Source organism: Phoxinus phoxinus, assembly GCF_949152265.1.
Source record: "Phoxinus phoxinus genome assembly, chromosome: 15".
NCBI lineage: Eukaryota > Metazoa > Chordata > Actinopteri > Cypriniformes > Leuciscidae > Phoxinus > Phoxinus phoxinus.
The window spans coordinates 22190810-22214212 of record NC_136890.1 but is presented as its reverse complement, the minus strand read 5'-3'; the positions used below and the strand labels follow the sequence as shown (position 1 = coordinate 22214212).

General features: G+C 37.7%; 1 protein-coding gene across 5 annotated transcripts in view; it reads left to right on the top strand.

Moving 5' to 3' along the window:
- Positions 1-23403, top strand: part of cpne5a (copine Va) — a 78280-nt gene that overhangs the window by 6907 nt on the left and 47970 nt on the right. Inside the window, exons 2-7 of one of the 5 annotated variants that reach the window (XM_079637884.1) lie at positions 5819-5859; positions 7047-7093; positions 12708-12811; positions 14470-14509; positions 15405-15419; positions 15577-15653. In XM_079637884.1, the coding sequence (XP_079494010.1) occupies positions 5819-5859; positions 7047-7093; positions 12708-12811; positions 14470-14509; positions 15405-15419; positions 15577-15653 (324 nt within the window). Of the gene's footprint in view, positions 1-5818; positions 5860-7046; positions 7094-8452; positions 8662-9289; positions 9580-12707; positions 12812-14469; positions 14510-15404; positions 15420-15576; positions 15654-23403 lie in introns of those variants that run through there. The other 4 variants (XM_079637885.1, XM_079637886.1, XM_079637887.1 and 1 more) reach the window with 4 other exon arrangements.

The window sequence follows — 23403 nt, the reverse complement described above, 5'->3', positions numbered from 1 at the left end:
GCAGCATTTTGACTGAACCACTTCTAATTCTGCTGCATGAGATGAGAGGACATTTTTATTATTTTCTGGGTCATGAAAGAGTCTGCGTTTGTGATATATTTCCTCCTTCCTTTCCTGCAAAACGCTCGCTCTGTCTGGATGTGTTTAAATCTGCACTAAGGATCCTGTCACATTTCACACATGCGTACTTCAATAAGCCGACAAAAAGCAAGGTTAATGTGTTTACATACTGCGCAAAATCTGAGTAATAAGAGGCAAAAAAAAAAGGTTTATGTTTAAGCCGTTTATGACCTTACTCTGATAAAAGTATAACCGGGCTTCTGCGTTTACATGACCACATGCGTTGTTGACTTATTACACATAATCGGATGTTTTTAAATAAACACTGATAAAAAAAATACACGATATGACGATATGGACGATATGATGATATATAGGCCTATAGTAGTCAACATGTGAAGTGGATCAAAAACTTTCATCAAAGTTATACATGAATTTTGAACAATACCCGTTCTTGTCTTATAGGACAATTTTGATTCACTTTTTTGATCCACTTCAAATGTTGACTACTACTGTATTGATATGAGTGTTCACTCGGATTTAGACCTACCTATATTGTATTTATATAAGTTTTCACAGGCAAATTTGCTTTATGTAGCCTATTTCCCCAGAGTCAAAATCAGGCTCATGTCAGGAAACACGATTCCTGGCTGCATTTAAATATCCATGGATATCTAGAACACTAGAAACACTACATCAAGTTTACATCACTACATCATGTTTTACTCGCGTTTTCGCAGTTTCCCCTATAAAATCCAGTCACGCAGCAGGCTCTTTTGCCACTCAGTCCGGCTGAGGGGGGCGTGTCCCGGCGGGAAAGTGACGTCAATGCATTCCCTCTATTGTGAAATGTAGCCTATTGCTAATGTATTACCAGTCCAATTACTAAATCACATATTACCATCACTTTAGCCATTTTAATAACTTTTTTTAAAGCACTTTTACTTTTTATTATGCAATATGACACTTCATTATTATCTGATCCGCTGAACTCGAGTTTTATTGTTTGTACTGTCCTCTGTAATCAAATAAACAACATGTTTATCCTATAAAGAGGTAATTCAACTTAAATGAGCACCATAGATCAGGATGTGCTGTGTAACAGTGATTAAGTGTTGCATTTACAAGCTTGAGCGAGAGACATGCAAAACAAGACCATTGGCCCTGTGGCTTCTAACTTCACCAGAGGTTTTTGTGTAGATTTATGCCTGGTTTATGAACAGCGCATGCCAGGATTTAATTACCCTGTTTCATTGACGAGCTGGAAAAATGCTGACACTCCTGTTCTTCTGTAATTACTTCTTGAGGAAAAGACAGAGGGATTGTAGATCATATTGCATTTAATGAAACACTATAACATGAATTTCTAGGTCTTAGAAGTGGCACAGGACCTTTGAGAGACATTCTAAGAACGCACTGGTTGATTGCCAGTGCCCTATGTGCTGTTACGTGGCAGTTAGATGGAGCCCTAGGATGTTAAATTATGCCCTGCTAAGCCATCTTTTGTTTTGACTCACGGGAAAAGTTAAAGTTTCGCCTAGTGTTGTTCGTACTCAGACCTGCTCTGGGTATTGTTCAGAGTTCATCAAATAGCCATGGTGATAAGCACTCTCCATTGACCAGAGAGTCTGTCATGGTGGTAATACCCCTGCCAGGATGGCCAGACTACAAGCGTTTTCATTCCAGACGAGCGACATGATCCTTTCCTCTCCTCCACCTCAAGGTATGTGGCTTTTGGCTGAGATGCACTCTGAAATTTCACTTTGCCCCCCTTAACCAGATAGCAACTTGAATTACTTTTTCCTGCTTCTTTGAACCAATGAGGATTCATTGGCTGAGGAGTTTAGAATCTATTTTGATCCCCTCTGGCTGAAATAGCTTCTCCCGCATGAGGGTGCCAATTACAGTGCCACTGGTTCTGGGAGAGCGGGGGTGAGATGGAGATTGGATCACAAGCCCAATAGTGTCAGACCACTTCCTTGGCAAAGAGAAAGAACTGATCTGTGGTGATAATATCACCTTTCAAAGTGAGATGTGTTACAGCACACAGATCAGTCAAAACATCAACATAGAACACTACACTACAGTTACAAGTCTGTTCGGCAAGATCTAAACATCTGTTCTGAGTTCAGAAACATTTTATTTTATTGTTTTATTTAATTTTTAATTTATTTTTGGCGTCCTTTCCTGGCGATTCCCTTTGTTGGCGGATGAATGGAAACGGAGTCTCTCTCGTGGCTGAAGTTTGAGGCTGGGAAAGTCTATAGAGTCATTGACTGAAGCTTTTCAGCAAAAAGAAAACTTAGAAAACAAGACTCAATGGGAAAGAAAATAAACTAAGTAAGGAGTTCTGACCAATAAGACATTGTCTTTAGTTCGGGGTGTGACTATTTCTCCTCCCCTCACTTAAATTACTTGTTATCTGATTAGTCGCATGGTCTCTCAACTCTCCAACTCAAGCAGAGTACAATTTAGACATGATACCTATACTAGGAGTACAATACATTTTACATAGATTTGATTCATTCATACAATAATTAAAGAAATGAGAAAACATTCATGCTGATATCAAACAAGACTCACCCCCAATCAACCATTCAAAAGTTTGTGATCATTATAGACATATATACAGGTTATGCAGTTGAACAATGTTTGATTATAAGTCCCTCTAGCATTGTTTTGGAATGATCTGATGCATTTTGATATGTAAAAGCAGTCTGTGGATTTGAGAGAGGATTTTTCTGGTCCTGCATTTAAGGGAGAGGCCAGACAGAGGTCTTTGGGAAGGTTTTCTTAAAGTCCCTGTCTTGGAAATCTAGTTAAACGTGACATCTTAAGTGTTCTTTCTCTAGTTGGGATTATATCTTACAAGTGTTCTTTGTCTTATATGTTAAATAATCAATTAGTTTCCCAAATGACAGATCATCTGATTTAAGGTCATGAGTGTTGATTTAGAATTTGGTTCATTTTTCAGTTTGAAGACACATTTTTCCTAATTAGCTCTCAGTTCCTACAGCACATTAATTGGTAAATTAAATGAAATTTTATTGTTGCCTTTAGTTTTGAGACAACTCGGTTTGTCTTTTTTCTTCTTCTGTGGAATGCAAGATATTTTGAAGAAAGTCTTATTTTGCATTCCACAGAAGAAACTGTACCTTTAAGACTGATATTAGTCTCTTTAGTAGCTTCACTAACATTTACTGTATACGTGAACCTCAGAAAAAAATGACATGACAAGCAAGGCATTGATGAATGATTTATGTGTAAATCTATGATTAATGTCTTGTCTTTTATGGCTAAATTTAATCCTTTCTCACAAACCTCAGACATTTAAACTACTGTTCTAAGATTCCTCTTAGAATGCAGTCTTGCCTCAAAGCCCAAAGGAGTTAATTTGAACTTATGGTCTGTGTTTGAACATCACAGATCTGTCAGAGCTTCTATATGTTCAGACAGTTAAGCCCATTTCAGCAGACTATAATGGCTTTCCAGAAGTGTTTTAACGGTAGGCCGCAAATCATAGAATAATGATGATTCTCTCTTATAGTGCAGATTTTCGGCCAATGCCGATAACGCTTTATATTTGAAAGCCGATAAACAATATATTGGCCAATAAATCTAAATCCAAATTAATGTCCCAAGCACACAATTAGAATATTCTCATTATAATTTTATGTAGCCTATATGACATACTTGTGCTGGACATGTTGAACCTAACCGTATTTCCCTTTTTTGAAGTGATTCCAATCATATTTCAAGCAATTCAAAACCATCATGGCGAACAGTGTGCATCTGAAGCATCTCAGCTGAAGGAAATAATCCATTAATTATCAGCTTTAATATATCGGCCAAATCTTCTTATCAGGCCGATACCGATAACATAAAAAATTAACATATAGCCTACTGTATCTGCCAATACCGATATGGTGGCTGATATATCGTCCATCCCTATATTTTAATGCCGACCTCTTTAAAATACAGAGAGAACAGAAAAATAATAAAATATATAATACACACGACTTTTAACGAAAGTTAAAAAAAAAAAGAATTATGTGAGGATTTTTATCTTGTTTTTCTAAAACACTGCTTGGGTGCAGTTCAATTATTGTTTTTTTGCATGAATTAAAGGCTCTATTTTCCACTGGTGAAGGATTGAGAGACTTGAGAGACATTTAAAAGGTTTTCATTTGCAGAAGTGACAGTGTTTTTCTCCTGTCTTTGTCTGTTAGAGGTTTGATATGACAGCACACATTAACAACCTGTAGCTGACACTCATCTGTATTAGAGAACAATTTCATTTTCAAACAGCCATTATATAGTCCAGAGCCACATATACAATTTAATTAAAAACCAGTTTCTCTGACAGCTGATATTGTGACAGAAATGAGATATTTTTCAAGCCTGTCGAATCAAACGATTGTTTTTGTTGAGCCCCTCTCAATTTCTAGGTGTGTATAATCATGCAACTATTATAGTGATGTCAGACTCTAAGAGAGTGTGCCAGTGTGTACCTGTGTGCCAGAATCACTCTGATTCAATCAGCTCTGATTCAAAGATCCATTTTATGAGAATAAGATCAATGCCAAGAGCTGAATAGGATGCAGAATTGTTACATTCTGCAAAAGATTTTGAGTTTAAGTTTTTGAGCATATTTTTGTTATGTAACAAATGTAAAGACAGTGTTTTTCTGTCTTTAATCACAACTTGTCAGTTACTCTTTAGCAGACTGTAAAATTCAGTAGCTGCCAAAGATGGGCAGCTAAGTGAAAAATCACTGCGGCACACTAAGAATCTGTCATTTTAGCTCACTTTTTAACCAAAGGTGCAAGGATAGATTTGAGATGATCAGACTAACTTTCTACTTCTTGATGGAACCCTACCTGGAATCTAAGTGGTACCTTTTATATTATTCCTTTAGAAAGACCCAACCTAATGTAAGGTGAATATAATGGTACGTGAGATTCTCAAGCTGTTTTATTGATATCTTCCTGCAGTTGAAACACTGGTTGAGAGATGTAAACTGCCGAACATCGTCTCTTCTTCTACTGTGCTTTTTACTGGTAGCAAACAGCGTTGCATTGCTGCGCGCCCTCCTTCCGGATTGGAGTGTGGATCACCGGTGACTGAATGTATTCGTCTTGCGACTGCATGCACCGAACCGCGACGTCCGTACCGTACAGTTTGGGACGATTGCATGAACCGTTACATCCCTAATATTTATAATGAAGATAAGGCTGTTTGATTGCTCATAAAATACCTGTACATAAAGATATTTCATTACATGATGAATGTATTTGCGAGTATAAAATTAAAACACATTTCAAATGTATGTTATTGAGTTATTGGGATACAGTTTATTTGCCACCCAAAAAGTGTATGTGTTTTATGAAGCATTGAAAATAGAGATCCTTCCATTTTGTGTTTGTGCTCTGCTAATGTTCCTAGAGCCAAATATAGAATTTTTGGAGTAACTGGAGAACAATGTGCATGCATTAAAAAAAGTGAGATGCCTTCTTTATTTCATACATCACGATGGAAGCGTAATTTGCTTCAAAACACAGTGACATTGACAAAATCTCATGTCAAGAGATGTTTTGTGGCTGCTAATGGAAGAGAATGAATGGATTCGGAAATAACATGTAAATGAGAGCTCCATCTGGTTTATTTGTAAGGCCTTTTATTCATTGTATGGCTGAACTGTTTGACCGAAGTGACCTAGTTTATCAGCCTTTTAATTTTTTCTCTCCTGTTTCCCCAGAAACCTGTTAGATCGAGACACGTTCTCCAAGTCTGATCCTTGTAAGTATTTCTCTTTTTTCCATAACTGAAGTACTTGTTTTTTAACCTAAAATCTCTTTAAAATATATTCCCCCCCCCCCACACTTATACAACCTCGCTCCCCAGGCTACGTACCTCACTGAAATGTTTTCAGGTTCTCAGGTTCTCTTCAGGATCCACACACCTCTCTGACTTTCTTAGGCTCTCCACACTTTGCAATCTGTCTACTCTGCTATTTCTCCAACTTGCCTAAAACACATGCATATAATTTGCATCACAATGTGACAGCTTTTCTTCACTATCAAGAAAAATGCAGAAGTGCTTAATATATGCAGAGCATGAACTCAGCCCCCTGAATACAAATGCTCCATGAGTCATGGGGACTTGTGTACAGTAAATCTCTCGCTGAAGACATAAGATTATGAAAAAGAGAGCAATAGGTCAAATAGTCTGGCCTCCTTTGTAATTCTAATAATCCTCCTTTGTAATCCTTGCAAAATAAGAGCGTTTCTTTCTTAGAGTTTGCTTTTTCATTAATGAAACATTCAATAATGTTTAACAACAAGTTAAACATTATTGAATTATTAGAATTCTTAGTTCGGTTTCATTTAACCTTCATGTTCCACTGAGTGTGTGTAAAACTAATAATTTTAACCTTGTTTAACCTTATCTTGTTTATTTTTAATTCAAACTGTCCCTGACCCCTTAAAACCCCAGTAGTTAGATGTTGAATCATCTGGAAACCCAAATTCAAATAATGTTTTTACATTTTTCATAGAACTTGAGGGTTAGGCTAAATATTAACTTAATATATCTTAATATTTTTCTCCTAAAATTTTTAATAAGAAATGAATAATAGACCCAGGAAGATTACATTGTACAGAGTATACATTTTAAAATAATTGTGTAAAATAATTTAAAAACATTCCATTTATTGGAAAAATGTAATGATAGAAAATGATAAGGTACATTTCTCAGGAGAAAAATGTAAGCAGGAAACTCCATTTGTTCTCTGTCTAATCTCACTTGGGACGTTTCTTTTCTATGGGTCTAATCAGTGTTAGTTTAGGTAAATGTGTTGATTTGATTAAAAAACGTTTGTTTTAATCATGAAATGCATCTACAGTAACTGTAACCCAAAAGCTTTAAAAAAAATGGAATAGATGCTGATTTCTTTCTTTTTTTTTCCCCTTTTCTCGTCTTCTCAGTGTGTGTTCTGTACACTCAGGGAGTGGAGTCTAAGCAGTGGCGTGAGGTAAGTGTCCACGTTCGGGAACAAACCTACAATCAGTTCTGACAGACTCCCTCATTTGGCCTAATCAGCTCTGCATATCCTCTGTCTCTCGCCCCCTTCACTCTCTCCACAGCCCTCTGGTGCCCATCACTGCCCATTGATTCTCCTTTTGAATATTCATGAATCTGTCCCCATGGCCCTTAGTGATTGGCTGTTAAGATGATTGTACACTTTCCGTTAGCGATTAGCATTAAAGTCGATCTTGCTCTAAAGTTACAGGCCAGGGCATTTGTAATGCTTCCCAGCTCATTGAACGTGATTTTTCACACTTAAGCTGTGTTGAGCTAGAGGACTCGGCCTTTGGATTTGACAGGTCATTACAATCAGCTGAAAAACGGACATCCTTAGGCTATCATATCCATCACTGAGCATGCAAAAAAGACCCTGAATATGAAAAATCGCATTGCGGTACTTTTTTGCAAGTTTTGGTTTGTGTTACAGAGACCCTTTTTAATTAAATCCCTTATTAGCAGGTGACAGTTGTTCCAGCAGGTGTTTTCAAGGCCAACGTGAATGCGTCAAAGCGGTCGTAAATGTCACGATGCGCGCATGAGGATGTGTAACAACTTTTTGACCCAAAATAAAACCGAATTGGTGTCCGTCCTCCTCCTTTTGATGGAACACCTTTCTCCTATGATGAAAGACGACTGCTTGCATAACACTGAGCAGGTTGCTAACTCCGATTAGCTGCGTAGACTTTCTCCATGCCTCTGTCCATGTAAGATGCCTCTTGTTTGGGTATAATACCGACCGCTGTGGAAAAGAGGCAGTCAAGCTGTAAGGGATTGATAAGGATGGAGTTTTCTTTGTGCGTTTCTCTGTCTCAGCAGGAGATTTGGGAGTATGTGTGTCTCTCTTCTTTGTTACTAACACAGCATAAGCGCCTTACTTTCACTGAGTGATTGTGCCCATGGTTTCACTACAGTATTCCACTTTCTTTTAGCTTTTTTCTTGTTTTTTATTTATTTATTTAATTCTTTATACATTAATAAACAATGAAACCACTCAGTTATACGCATTACAGATTTTTTTTTTTTACCATGGATAAGAGTGTTTTTATGTGCAAAATATGCTTAAATGTAGTAAAAAAAAATGCCTATTGCTTTAATTTAAATATTTAATTTGATAAAAGCCACCAATGTTCAATAAATTATTATATGTAAACAATAAGGTACAAGAGGGTGCTGTATCGTGAATAAATCAGGGCTGAAGATTGTAGCCTCGAGTACCTTATTGCTTTTATAAAACGGTTACCACACAATACAAATATTAAAGCCAACAAATATGTATAAGTGCAACTTTCGTGAAGTAAAAAAAGACGAAGACTTTTATGTTGAAATGACTGAAACTTGTGAACACAGAGAAGCAAGACTCAACTGATAAGTGATTAGCGTGTCATGGCACGGGAAAACCGATTAACTGTTAAAATTACAATATATCGCAGCGGACATTCAAACGGATTTTTTAATACGAATATAGGACTGAGCTGAAGGAAAATGCTATAGCAGCTAACGTTACTGTAAATGCAGGTAACGTTAACGTTACACTCGCTCCCTCACAATTCTAACGTTACTCTATAAGCTTCAATGAACAATATGAGAACAAACATGTTTACGTTGCTAGCGGTGTTGTGTAGACATAACAGTTAGGCCCTGTCCCAAATGGCACACTTTTATGCACTTTCGGTCTTTTGGACAATGGCTGCCGCGTGTCCTAACGTTAGCTAATTAACGTTAAGTTAGTTCAACCAAAAATGAAAATGCTGTCAGTAAAATTAACTTTAAGTAAAAAATAACTCACCCTCATGTTGTTCCAACCCCGTAAGACTCATCTTAGGAACACAAATTAAGATATTTTTGATTAAATCTGAGACCTGTCTCACTCCTCCATTGGCTTTTATTGTAATTGAAACTTGCCGGCCCAGAAAGTTGGGTAAAAACATCGTTAAAATAGTACAAGTGACTACAGTGGCTCAACCTTCAGTTTATCAAGCGACGAGAATACTTTTTGTGCGCAAAACAAACAAAAATAAGGTTCTGTGTGTGTGGGCCTCTGAGTGAATTCACGTAGCGCAGCGCTTCTGGGTTGTACGTCAGAAGGTAGGCTCACTATTGGCCGACGCTGGTCATGTGTGTGATGCTGGCCAATAGTGAGCCTACCTTCAGCCTACCTAAGTGAACTTACTTAGAGGCCCACACAGAAGAAAATCAATAGTTGAATAAAGTCGTTATTTCTGTTAGTTTTTTTTGCACCCAAAAAGTATTCTCGTCTCGTCACTAGTCACTTGGACAATTTTAAACATTGTCTTTACTAACTTTATGGGCCGGCGAGTTTTGATACCATAGAAGCCTATGGAGGAGTGATCCAGCTCTCAGATTTAATCAAAAATATCTTAATTTGTGTTCCGAAGATGAACGAAAGTCATACGGGTCTGGAACAACATGAGGGTGAGTGATTACTGACAGAATTTTCATTTTTGGGTTTCATTCTAAGGTCAAAGATTTTTTTTCCCCTCTTATATTATCGACTATTGACAATCAGATCACATGATGATTAATTTTCACTTAGAGCTTGAACTTTTTCATGTTTGTCATTTTAAAAAGTAATTTCTCTTAATTTTTCTCTTCTGTGCAAATGCATCATCATTAACTTTAACCTTAATTATTAAACCTCTTGTGATTTAATCTTTTTGTCTCATCACTGCTATTGCGAGGTTCAAAATTGACAAATCATTTCTGAATGTGACCTTGTGCTAATTCTCCTGTTCTGCACAGTAGTAGTCTGAACAACACGCTTCAGCCCCTTTTCACTGCCCTGGCTTTGTCTCTAACACTCAGTGGGTGGTAAAGCTTTTCCAAAAGCAGTTTGGTGATTTAAGTTAAATGTTTTTCTTTGCATCTCCTCTCTCTCCGATGGGATTTCTCTCCAAAAACAGTTTAGACAAAAAGGATGCTGGAAACCAGTGAAATACTTGCAGAATAGAATAATGCACCATATGACAAACATAAAAGGCTTTATGGCTCTATATAGCAGCAGGTCAACAGAATGATTTATAGCAGCCGGTAAATGATAAAGTAAAGCCAGACTGTGAGGTCTTATTAGCTGTACATAAAGCATTATGCTGTGAATGCTAATGACTGTGCTCTGCTATCACAGAGCCTTGCTTGAGAATGTTTAGTCATTATGTTTATGGCCTTGAAATATAAATTGAACCAAATTTTTTATAGATTTAGGACTATTTGTTTTAGGACTATTTAGATTCTATTTGTGGTTCAGGTACACAATGTATATGTAAAAAAAAAGTTTAATTCTAGAGTTTATGCTTATCTAAACTACAGCAGAGAACGTCAGACAGACATGCCTCGGGTACTAACCATATATTGCACTGCATGTTTGTAAGAAAGTCAGACTGTTGTGATAGTGTTTTTCTATATCCTTTACAAGATCACGGTGGTCTTCAAAATCACCTACAGTAAGTTTAAATCACCACATCGATCCCTTATCCCTCATAAGCTGTCTCCTTCATTTCTACGTGGCCAGGGTGTTGTAACACCCTTCTGGTGATTCATTTATTTATGCATTTCTCATCTGCCTCATCTTGTTTAATTATTCATGGGAAACACAATTAGCTGAGGGAACCGACTGCAGAGGAGCCTTCAAGAATACAGTGCAAAGACGACAGGCTTCTGTAATCCTCTTCTCTTCTCTTCTCTTCTCTTCTCTTCTCTTCTCTTCTCTTCTCTTCTCTTCTCTTCTCTTCTCTTCTCTTCTCTACCAAACCATTTGTCGATGTTGGGCGGAATCCTTGTTATCTCCAAAACCGCTAACATTTTACCACAATCAAGCTCAATGGAGTTATGAGGACAGTAATGACAGACAATGTCATTAGCACATTGTCTTAAAGGACAGACAATGGGTTTTTTTGGTCTGTCATTAGAAATGCTGAATTAAGTGCATAGCATTACGTTCATCATCAACTTACAGATTATAAAGCTTATGATATATAACCTTATATATGATATAATCTTATGTGATCTTGTAATTTTAGTTTAGTTATATAGTTTAGTTTATTTACTAATTATATAGGTTATACTGTATATATTCACATTTTATTCAATATTACAATAATATATAATTATACTAAAATAACACTGCCTCAAACTTTCCTTCTTTCCATCTTTTTTTCTCAATTGCTTTACTTTCATTTCCTTCTTTCTTGTTTCCTTTTCCTTCCTCCAAACACTGATTTAAGTTTCATACATAAAACCAACAATGAATGGACACATCCATACAGAGACAGTAGAAGATGAAGAGGAGCTTTTATCATTAGTGAGTCAATCAGTAGCGGCTCCTGACCAAAAATGTAGGTAGGGCAGATTCTGGGTCTTAGCGCCAGTTTAAACATTTTGTAAGCTTTAGCCTATGTTGTAATCGCTGAACACACGCAGAACACTTTTGACAAGGGTTGTATTATTCAGCCTGAGGGTGGCTCTCCAATGTGGATTGACAGGCTTTAAGAACAAAGCATATGCATCGAATGCTATCTTTGAATTGCCTTAATGTAGTATTTATTATCTCCGAATTTAGTTTTAAAATATTAGTTTGTAGGTTGTAGAGGAATTCCAGTGAGGAAAAGTAAGTCAAACATGAAACAAACACAACAGAACTGTTTATCCTCATAAGCGTTTGATGCGCTACTCCACATAGGAAGAAAAGACAGGCAGCTAGTTACTGACCTGATGCAGATTAATATACATATTTGAAGATGATTGATATCGTCTTGGTCTGGAGCAAGATTTACATAAGGTAACGTGAAAATAATTATCAGAGCAGTCTGAAATCTGCCCCAATGGCTCTCACTTAGAGTGCACTGCAGTTCCATTTTTCACCACAGATTTACATTGGGAAAACAGTGGGGCACTGTAGAGCTGGGGAGGGCTCAGGCACCCGCTGCACCGCTTAGTATAATAATACATGCCTACCGAATCCATACGCTACATTTTTATTTATCCTGCTCACTTTATGACTTAAAATAGTCAAGAAAATCTGAATAATATTTGTTGCAGTATATTCCACCTGCTCTTACAGATGAGCCACGGCTGGAATGAAAGGCCTTCTGCTTTTTCAGAGGATGTTACATAAGGAATGTATTGAAATGGGAATGTTTGTGGTTGCACAGTAATTCATATATAGCACAGATAAAACTGTTATTTGTACATTAACATAGAAATCACAGTTTGCAGTACTGCATATGTTCAGGTGGATGAATAGACTGTTATTAAATTTACATCCCAGGCATGAGCTCAGAGCCATGAACTCATGAATATTCCTGAATATTTATTACCTGTGTAGTCTTCATTTGCACACAAACGCACACATTACTGATTCTGAGCAGGGGTTCTTGTTGTTCATTAGAAGCATAGATACTTCACCTCTCAAAATATCACCTCTTAATTTTTCCTATGGCGGCAGAGTCAGAAGAACGGGGCTTTTAATGGACTGGACAGAGATTCCGGTGGCTGCACTGTGACAACTTTTTCATTCTCATGTAGTGGTTCTCTCTCTTTTTGTGTAGTTTGGGAGAACTGAAGTCATTGACAACACCCTGAACCCAGACTTTGTGAGAAAGTACATCCTGGACTATTTCTTTGAGGAGAAACAGAATCTTCGCTTTGACATGTGAGTTATTCCCTTTGATGCTGACACACAGAAATCTGCCTCACTCTCCGATGTGCTGTCCCACTCCAGGCTTTCTGCTCTCGCTCTGTCTGTTTGTCTCTCCCTCTCCCAGTGCGTCTTCCTCTGTAATTATTGATGCTGCCTCTCTCTTGACTGTCATGTGTAAGGGGCTGGATCAGTGAAAGGGTGATAAATATTTCAGATGAGTTTTATCCTCAATCTTTACGCAGCGGTTCAAAAGCAAATGTGTGGCGCGGGATCCTAGATGATTTACAACGCATTCCTCCCTTTCCTGCACCTGACTGTCCATCTCGCTCTCATTCACCACCTTAAATGGGTTATTCTGCTGAGTTGAAAAGGGGCTGCTGCAGTGCAGACTGGAGAGTTCCGTGTGTTGTCAGCGAGAAACCTTCCACGTTTATGCCAACTCTCGCTTATACAAATGCAAATATTCACAGAGCCAACCAGCTGTGCCCCAGAACAGCGCTTCCACTCACATTTTAACAGCGGCAAGAATTTAAATACAGACTAGTAGTGATCCAAGTCAGGGTGAAATGTAACATTTCTTCTCCAGTAGTGAAATGTAATTGCAAAAAAAATAACACTTCTTCTGACAAAATTATTATGAAAACTAGATGCAAATTCAAGGTTTGATTTGTGACAATCACGATGCAACGGAACTAGTGACAAATGTTTTCTTTCATATATCTGCAGCCATATTGTACATACGAATGTGACAAATTATTATAAAATAAAAAATCTAGGACCTGGTTCTATGCATCGATTCTTGATTGCACTTAAGTGACGGCAGATGAACATGAGCTTGCAGAGGTGGAATAAATGATTGGATAAGTCTGGCATTCGCCAATAGAGAGTAGTATGTCATTTTCACTGGACGGTCCAGTGTTTAATGTTTAATTGAACAATATACAAGTTAATAATAATAATAATAATAATAATAATTTGTTGCATTTATATAGCGCTTATTCTGAGACCTCAAAGTGCTTTAAATAGAAGGGGGGAATCTCCTCAACCACCACCAATGTGCAGCATCCACCTGGATGATGCAACGGCAGCCATATTGTACCAGAGCGCCCACCACACACCAGCTTATTGGTGGAGAGGAGACAGTGATGAAGCCAATCAGTATATGGGGATGATTAGGAGGCCATGATAGACAGAGTCCAAGGGGCAAATTTGGCCAGGATGCCGGGGTTACACCCCTACTCTTTTTCAAAGGGCATCTTGGGATTTTTAATGACCACAGAGAGTCAGGACCTCGGTTTAACGTCTCATCCGAAGGACGGCGCTCTTTGAGAGTATAGTGTCCCCGTCACTATACTGGGGTGTTAGGACCCACACAGACCACAGGTTGAGCGCCCCCTGCTGGCCTCACTAAAACCTCTACCAGCAGCAACCTGGATTTCCCAATAAGATCTATAACATGCATTTACAAAACAGATAGGGTGAATTTTCATTTCACGTGGACTTTGACACATTCTATTTTGTAAGAAATCAAAATATCATTATCATTAATCCATTCTAGATCAAAGAATGTGAGGATGGGTTAAGCATTCTTCTTTATAACAAATAACAAGAGAAAATGGGCCATGCTGTCATCTAACAATACTAACTGAAGCTGTTCTCTTGGATTTCAGATATGACATTGACTCCAAAAGTCCTGATCTGGCCAAACACGTGAGTATATATCAGAACTTTGTATGTGCTTTTTTGTGCATGTGTGTTTGCTTGGATGTATATGAAAGTTCCTTGTTTTCTTTGGCGATTGCACATTTTGACATGCATGCTTCTTCATTCTGCGGTTGGTTTTATGCAATCTAAAATGATTGAAAATTGTCATATTTTGTATCATTATCAAAGCTGTGCAAACCTGAAGAATATATAATGAGTTGAAGGATAATTTTAATAAACAATTGCAACACTTTTCATTCACAGGCATTACGATTCTTCTAGCAGAAACCAGCTTTCTTTCTATGTAAATTAGGCTTATTATTATATAAAAATAAAAAGACTTGTAATTAAAAAAAAAACTATTTGCTTATAGAAATGAATGGAAAGTGTAATTCATTATAAAATAATTACTTATTATTATTATTATTATTATTATTATTATACTATATCAAATTTATGTAGCCTAAGTATTATAAAATAGGTTGTAGGTTTTTGGGCATTTTTGCATCATTGTTTGAGTTACATAAATATAAAACCTGAACCAAAACTATTCAGACAGTAAACAACTGGGGTTTATGAAATTATGATTTCGTATAGAACCAACCGAATGTTTTGTGTGTGTGTGTCTGTTAATTTTAATCTTTAGTGAAATTCAGCAGATTTATGATTTGGTTTTCTCACTCTTTTTTGTTTTGTTTGTAATCTGTGATCATCGTGGGTGTTTTTCCCTTTCTCTCTTCTCCAAGATCCTTTCTCACTATTCTCTAACTCTCGTTTTTTCTCTCCTATCCTCTTCGGCCTGACTTCTTCAATTCGTTTTTTTTTTTTTTTTTGTCTTTTCTGTTACATGATATGCTCTGTTGTTGTTAATATATTTGCGGCCTCACCTCCCTCCTGGAAGCCCTCCGATTTCAACGTACGTCTCTGCCTTGCACTCCTAGAATTTTCTCTTTACCGGTACAACTCATTTATACACAGTACCACCCTGACTCATTCTGTTCTCTCTTCTTTACTTCCTGCATGACAATCCTGCCTCCTCTGGGCCATCTTTTGTTCGGGCCACCCTTCTCTAGGACTTCCTAGGTCAGACCTTCTGCACTCTGGGTGAGATAGTGGGTTCACCAGGCAGTCATCTGGAAAAGCCTCTGGGGTAAGAAGCTAATGCACTGTTCTATGAGCCACGCTTACCTCCTCAATCAGATCGGGATGTATTCAAAGTTAGAGAAGCTGTATGGGCTCAATGGTTGTGCCTGAAACCATCTCAGACAGATTACCAGCCACAGGAAACAAAGAAATTACTTTCTGTGCAGCTGTTCTTAAGTAGATCGCCTTAGTTCCTATTGGCTGCCTATCTATCTACACTGTAAAAAGGGGAATTACATTGGTGTTTTTGAGCCACATATACTAAAAAATGACTTGCACATAGATTAAGAAATTATCTACATAAAAAATGCATATACACTACTGTTTAAAGTGTAGGGTTGGTAAGATTTGTTTTTATGCTATTGAAAAAAATATCTTATGCTCACCAAGGCTTCGGTCACAAACTGCTCCGAAACATGGGTTGAGCAACCAAAAGCTTTTCTTAGGGCAATCCAGAATCATAATACATAAAACAGGCAATAGGTCAAAACTCAGATAATCTAAAAAGACAACAGGGCAGACAAACACACAGGGAAATCTGGAAAACCAAGCAGAAAGTCAAAACCGTGGGTAACCAGAGGGTAAATGTAGTGTGACACTTAAAAGTCTTCACCACAACATGACCATCACAACAGAGTAGACAGGACTGAAGTTCCCCACGGCGGAGCAGAAGACCACCACAGCAGGGCAGATGGGGCTGGTGACCACCAAGGTGTAGCAGAAGATCACCACAGTGGAGCAGGCAGGACTGGTGACCACTATGGCAGAGCTGAAGACCACCAGGACAGATCTGGAACAAATACCACAGAGAGGTTAGGGTTGGCTTCTAGGGCCGTGTCAAAATGGCCTCCGTGGTCATAACCGGGCAGACAGGAAGTACAGGGACAATCTCTGTGGTTGTGTCATCGTGTACAGAGAGTTCATGAGCGGATGCCACCGCCTCAGAAGGTGTAGCTGAAGTGTGAACGGCCCACACACACAAGATGCCAGTTCCTATCACAGGAAACACAGCCGACAGTGGAAGGACCTCTTAGATCCCCAGACTCGGGACCACTGACCTTGGGTGCGCTAAGCTTGAGGAGGATGTTAGGACCATTGAGATGCCAGCTGTTCGCACCGACATCAGTGGTGTGTCCGCCAATCTCAAATGCCTAAGGACCACTTTGATAGTTTCATAGCCTCTGGCGTAGCAGCCATGGCGGCTGGAGACCCTGCGTGGCGGCCATGTCGTGAAGAGGCCCTGGTGTGATGTAATGTATAAGACTCTGGCCTTGTATATTTTGACTTTGGCCAAGCAGCTATCATGCACTCCATTCGATTGGTTTAAACTGTCTGCTCAGATATTGCTGAAATGGGCCATAGCCTGGTGTTCTAGTGTAGGATAGAGCGTTATAGCTGCGGAATGATGATGGATACTCCCATCTATTCCTCACCATCTGTGTCTTATGTCACTGTAGCAGATTAGGCTTGTCAGTGCAGATTGCAAACGCTTATGGAACACAACCAGACTTCCATGCTGCATTTACTCCTAAAGATTTTGGCATACGACCTTTAGAGGTGGAGGTTTTTCTCATATCACAACATATGTCTCATATCTCACAACAGTCTCCTCACCGAGTCATTTATTAAGTAGACTAAAGCTTGGTCATTTTTTTGTACAATTTGTTGGTGGTGATGGAAATGATTAAGAGGACACTTGTAATTTTAAATCATTTTGATTATTTCATGTTTTTGTTAATTTTTTGTTTTGTTTATCATAGTTTAAAAAATGTATATCGTTGTTGTTGGGTGGAAACCTTATATCTCCAAAAATATCTCCAAAAACACATTTGCGTTAAACACTGTGTTGTCAAAGTCTATATTGTGGCTTCATATGGTCAGACACCTGCATGTGTCATTATATTATTCATTACCGTATTTATAACTAATATATATGTGTTTCTAGAGTAAAGAAAACACTGTACAGTAACACTTTTTCTAATATTTTACAGTGCCATTGTTACACCACGTTACATGTTACTAGTAATTGTGTATAATTGCATAAAACTAACCACACCCTAATCCTAACCCTTACCATATAGTAAGTACATGTAGTTAATTATAGCTCGGTACTAAAATGTAAAATTACACGTCTGTAACACAGACTCCTTAAAATAAAATGTTTTACTCTTGCATTGTAAACAAGAAGAGATGCTCCAAACTGTGTGCGGCACTTCATTCACCATAGAGGCGGATAGAGCTATGAGGTTTTACAGATAGCTTGAGGATCCAGTGGAGTTATGAGGTTTAGTCACAAGCTCTTTTTAATACTTTTCATTGGTTAAATATTTGCAAACCCCTCACAGATGTAAAGTGTGACCAATAGTAATGAAACATAACAATGAATTCATATATTTTTTTAAATATTTAAAAATATTTTTAAAATAAAAAAAGATATTACAAATTTTAGAAAATAATATTTCACGGCAATAATTCATAATCTGACCTTCAAATCTCACACATCTTCCCCCTCCAAATCTCTCCCCCCCCTCTAAATCTGTGCTGGCTGCTTGTACGAAATGCCAAGAGAATACAAGCTGAAGTTTAGGAGGTAGATGTAACGATTGCATGGTTTAGTCAGCCTTTAAATACGGTGCACCACTGAGTGAGTGCTGTGGATGGAACAGACCCTATTGATCAACCTGAAACACCCACTCAATCTCATGGACTGAGGCGTGTGAATTGCTTTCATTTATGGGCATTATCTGCAGAAAGGAGGGTGCGATTGGTGAAATTTGGATGTGGAGAAGAGCTTGCCCGGTGATGATGAGCTGTTCTGCTCAAAATCTGTGGGAGTTTAAGAGATTTAGGGGGAATTTGAGCCCCTGATCTCAGTACAGTTTTCCCAGACGATGTTGAACTAGATGGAGACAGACAGGGAAGGGTAAGGGCTGTAACAGAGAGAGAGACTGCATCCACACAGCAGCAGAATACACTTGTCAGTCCTGTTTTAGAGAGATAAATAAGGTTGTGTGCTGAATTCTGTTAGTTGTCAGGGTAGCAACTGGTTTCCACACCGTGACTGTCTTATATTTTCAGGACTCGCAAACAAAGTCTGACAGCAGGTATATTGGATAGAATGAACAACTGCTATCTGCTGTGTCACTAACATACAATAATACTGTCTAGATGTTTCACAAAAATAGTTGTCTTGAAAATTGATATTTCCTGCTTTAGTGTGTCAGTAGAAAATATTATTTTAGTTTTCAAGAAGTTCGTTTTGCCAATTCCTTGCCTACAAGTCCAGTGAAAAGCAAAGGGTGTCGCACCAAATATTGATTTAATTAATTCATTTATAAATAAAAAAGTGCCATTAATGCCACTGTACATATGACACGAGGCACACACATATTGCTGTTAATATATAGATATATCAAATAAATAGACTCATGCACACTCTAATGGCTAATATTGTCCACAACCCATTGTGATTAGAGACTAGTTATTAAGAGAGAGGTTTAGGGTAAAGCTTAATTTATACTATATATTTCATAATATTTTATTTGCAACAATATTATCAATGTTTAGAAATACGCTGGGGCATTAAGTATTTGCTTGGCCTTTTATATGCATTATTATGTAAAAATACGAGAGTTCTCTGCATTAAAAAAAAGACCCACAACTGGCAGATCAACGTGTTTCTACTTTTCACTCCAATACGGTAAGAATTGTTGACTAGTGTCAACTTAATTCAATGAACTGAAACAAAAACTTCACAAAAAGAGTATATGCTTTTAGTGCATGTAGAAGTAGGTGAATCGGAACACAGCAAGTGACTTTGGTTTTGTGTTCATGCCAACTTTATTTGAATAGATCACAGAAGGAAAGAGAATCTGAAGAAAAATAACTTTGTAATCAGTGCAATTGAAGAATAAAAAATACTAAAATTGTGGAAAAATGTCTGAGCAAAGGATGACCTGCTTTTGAACAGCCTGTCTTCTTTATTACACACTGACAAACTCTTAATATCGCCCTCTTTCCACTCTTCAATAATTCCCCATAGCCATAGAGCTGTCTTTGTGTATCTATTGCAGGAAACAGACTGGCATTCACTCTATCCTGTGCAGCGGATATAGATGCAGCCATCTCTTGAAATGTATCCGTCCGTTATGTTGAAATAATAAATCTACAGACTTGGCAGCTTAATATAGAGAATTGTTTGGCAATAATAAGGATAATTTAGCTTTGGGCAGAACTGCTTTACGACAAACTGCAAAACTAGTCTGATTGGATTTGAATTTCAGCAATGTTAATTCATCATCTCCCTTCACTGGCTGTGTGCTGAAAGAACGCAAAACATAGCCCAGCTTTAGATTCAATTAGAGCTGTCTACACTTCAGATCGTGTTCATATAGGCGATATAGGAATGGAGGTAACATAAACCTTATTGAATACAGTACATTTGGTCCATCTGTGCCTTAAAAGCATCTGTAAAACTTTCTCCTTTAGTGGTGGAGATTTAATCAGATTGACCTCAATTTAAGGCTATTTATCTTTGAACAACAAATAATTTATATATATATATAATTTTTCTTCTTCTCAGGGAGCATAAGTAGCACTTGTAGCTCACTTGGTGCCTTTGATTAGACCAAAGGAAAAAAATAAGTTTCTAATTTCTGCTTAATTTGCATTTTCATTGTATAGAAAAGGGCAGCTTTGACATTTGGATTTTTGTGCCCCATTCGGTTTAAATGGGCATCATGCTTCTGGCCCTTGGCGTTGGGTTATTATGTCATGCTGATGAATTGGGCCTGTGCTTTATATCAGCGTTAAACAGGACTTGTATGCTTTGATTCTGGAAATGCATTATGCTGAGCTGCATTGACAAATAGAGAGAGAGAGAGAGAGAGAGAGAGAGAGAGAGAGAGAGAGAAATATGGGCCAATGAGTCTTATCTAGGCCTCGGATTCGATACTCTGGTGGGACAACACAGCCATGTGTTTCTGACTGCGGGCTGTTTGAGCTTTTTACTGAAGAAAAAAGTCTTTCAAATTGAAATGGTAGCCAGACAAAAAGCACAACAAGCACAACTATCTGTGAGCTGTGGAGTGCAACAGCAGACAGGGAAGAGGAAGCTTTTGCCCTCAATGACGGGCACAGTCCCAAAAAAATTCCCTCAAGAAAAACAAACTGCAAAAATGTGCTGTGATGCTGCTCTGATTCACTGGAGCTACCTGATCCGACCACTGACTATTACTGTCTACTTTCATTGGAGAAAGGTTGATTTTGTCATATACATATTATTAAACTGACCTTTCTTCAAAGTAAGTAGCTATAATAGAAATGTTGTACAGTATAAAAATTATAAAATAAAATCATCTATTATATTTATATATATATATATATATATATATATATATTTAAAAAAATGTATAATTACTTTTGGTCGAAAGAGAAAAACGGGCGATAATATATGCCACCATGCCTCTCAGCGCTCAGGTTTCACTCTCGCTCTAGCCGTTATCATTGCGCGGTGTGATGCCCCACTCAATATTTCGCTGTATTTTATGTTAAACAAATTGTAGTTGATCCGTGATCCGTGTGGCATCAGTTCGGTTATTCGTATGCTGTTATCTGTGCGCACAGCACAGCTGGACATGTTCACGAAGTACACACACAGAGCTGCGTTTCAGAGCGCGCAAACAGCAAAGTAATTCCTCTTTTGCATCCCTTAATGTGCTTGAACGGACACATACACACAAAATTATGTAAGAAAACCAGTCTCTGCAAGTATTACGTAATCACAGTCGGTAATGTCTTAAGTGAGCATAAAGAATTTAAAAAGAAATTGGATGTGTATCATTATATTCCATGCATTCAGTCTTTAAAGGGACATCAACCTATTATACCTGCTGCTAAGTCATTAATGTTAATCAAATATAGCTCTAACAAAGATTAATCTATATTTAATTAATATTGGCTTGGTTTTTTTAAAACTCAGTATCATTAAAATTATTTAATTTCATTTAAATAATCATTAAACATTTTATTACATTTACGGTATATATAAATCATAACACAGTATGTCTGAGCCATAGTAGATGAAGTGGCAACAGCAGATCAGCAAAACATTCAAAATCATAGATTACATTTTTTTTTTTTTTTTTTTACTAAATAGTCATATTGAAAGGAAAATCTAGTGTTAATCCATCACCTTGGATTAATTAAATTGGAGTTTAAACATTCAGCACAGGAATCCGTGATGGTCTAAGCCGCTCCATATTATGCAAATATACAAACATTCACACTGAAGGATGGTGCTTTTTTTTTTTTAGGTCCCCATCACAAAATGTAATTTTAAGCCATTCTGTCACATTCAGCGAGCTCAGGACAGGGAATGCATTTCCCATTCCATCTAGAGCAGCACTCCAGGCTAGGGTCATTTATGAAAGGGAATTGTTGTCATAATGTACAGTATACAAAGATTGCTTTAGGCTGAGTATTTAAATGGCAAACAGACCATGTCAAACACCTCCAGTGCCGGAAACAAATTTGACCTCATAGATATTCTTCCTGTTGTAATTTTGATAATAGCTGATGTGTTCACTTATGGTCATCTTGAGGGCAAGATACATGTCTCATCAGTGGACAAAGGCACACCGCCATCTCTCTGACCTCTAGAAGAATTGACTCTTGTCTTTTTACTACTGTAGGAGACCTCAGACATGCTAACGGTTTCATATTGTTAAACTGACTCCACTATAGGCAGCAGCCTATATCCATAAGGACAACAGCAAACCGAATTATAGATATGAATGCTATCAATCCCTATGCACAGTCAGGTGGCAGTGGTAGGAAGAAGAAAATGAATCCGCTATGACTCTAAAGAATATCTCATTCACGGAAAGTCATATACCCAGAGTAAGCACAATTTCAGGTTTGTAACAAACATCCTCTTCTCTTCTGCTAGATGAATGGCTTATGTTTAGCTGAGGTAGATCCTGTACTCCATTATGTTGAATTGATTGTTTTATGAATAACATTGAATTGTAGGTATGCATGTATTCTTGCACAATATACAATAATTATTCACATGAAGCTGGTTTAACTATGATGCAGAAAATGAGTCTTCATTATGATAAAGCAATGGTTGTTAAGCCAGGAGGTTTCCTATTAATTATGGATTATGCAGCCTCTTGCAAATCATGTACAGAGCTTTGACTTTCCTTGGTTTGGTTAAAGCCATTTTGCAGGTTTCTTCAGCTGTCATAACAGTCACTGTTGCTGTGTTTAGTCTTTTGAGGCCGTTGAAACACTAAATTCCACAAGTGGTGGAGAACGGTGCACCAATCTTAATTCAAATCCGGGTGTATTTATGGATTACGGTTGTCTGTCTAAGTATGAAAAGCAATTGGATTTAAGTTATAATCTCATTGACTGCGACTCGCTCTTGCGCAGTGAATCAGCGATCCGTCATATTTCACCCTCCGCTCTGTTTGTCTTAGTTTCACATGAAATGAGTCTGGATAAACTTACTCACTTAATCTCTTTGTTAGACAGATGAATGTAAATGTTCCTAACAGCTCAATGGTCTGTGAATGCACAGCTTATCGCTCTCAAACAGGGCAGTTTATTTCAGGTACTCTAGTTACATACGTGCTCACATACTCTGAAATACATGAATATTTAATCTAACCTTTCTCTGTTTTCTCTTATTCTAATTTCTTTCTCACAATCAATATATTCTCTTAGAATGATGAGAAAACACACACACACAC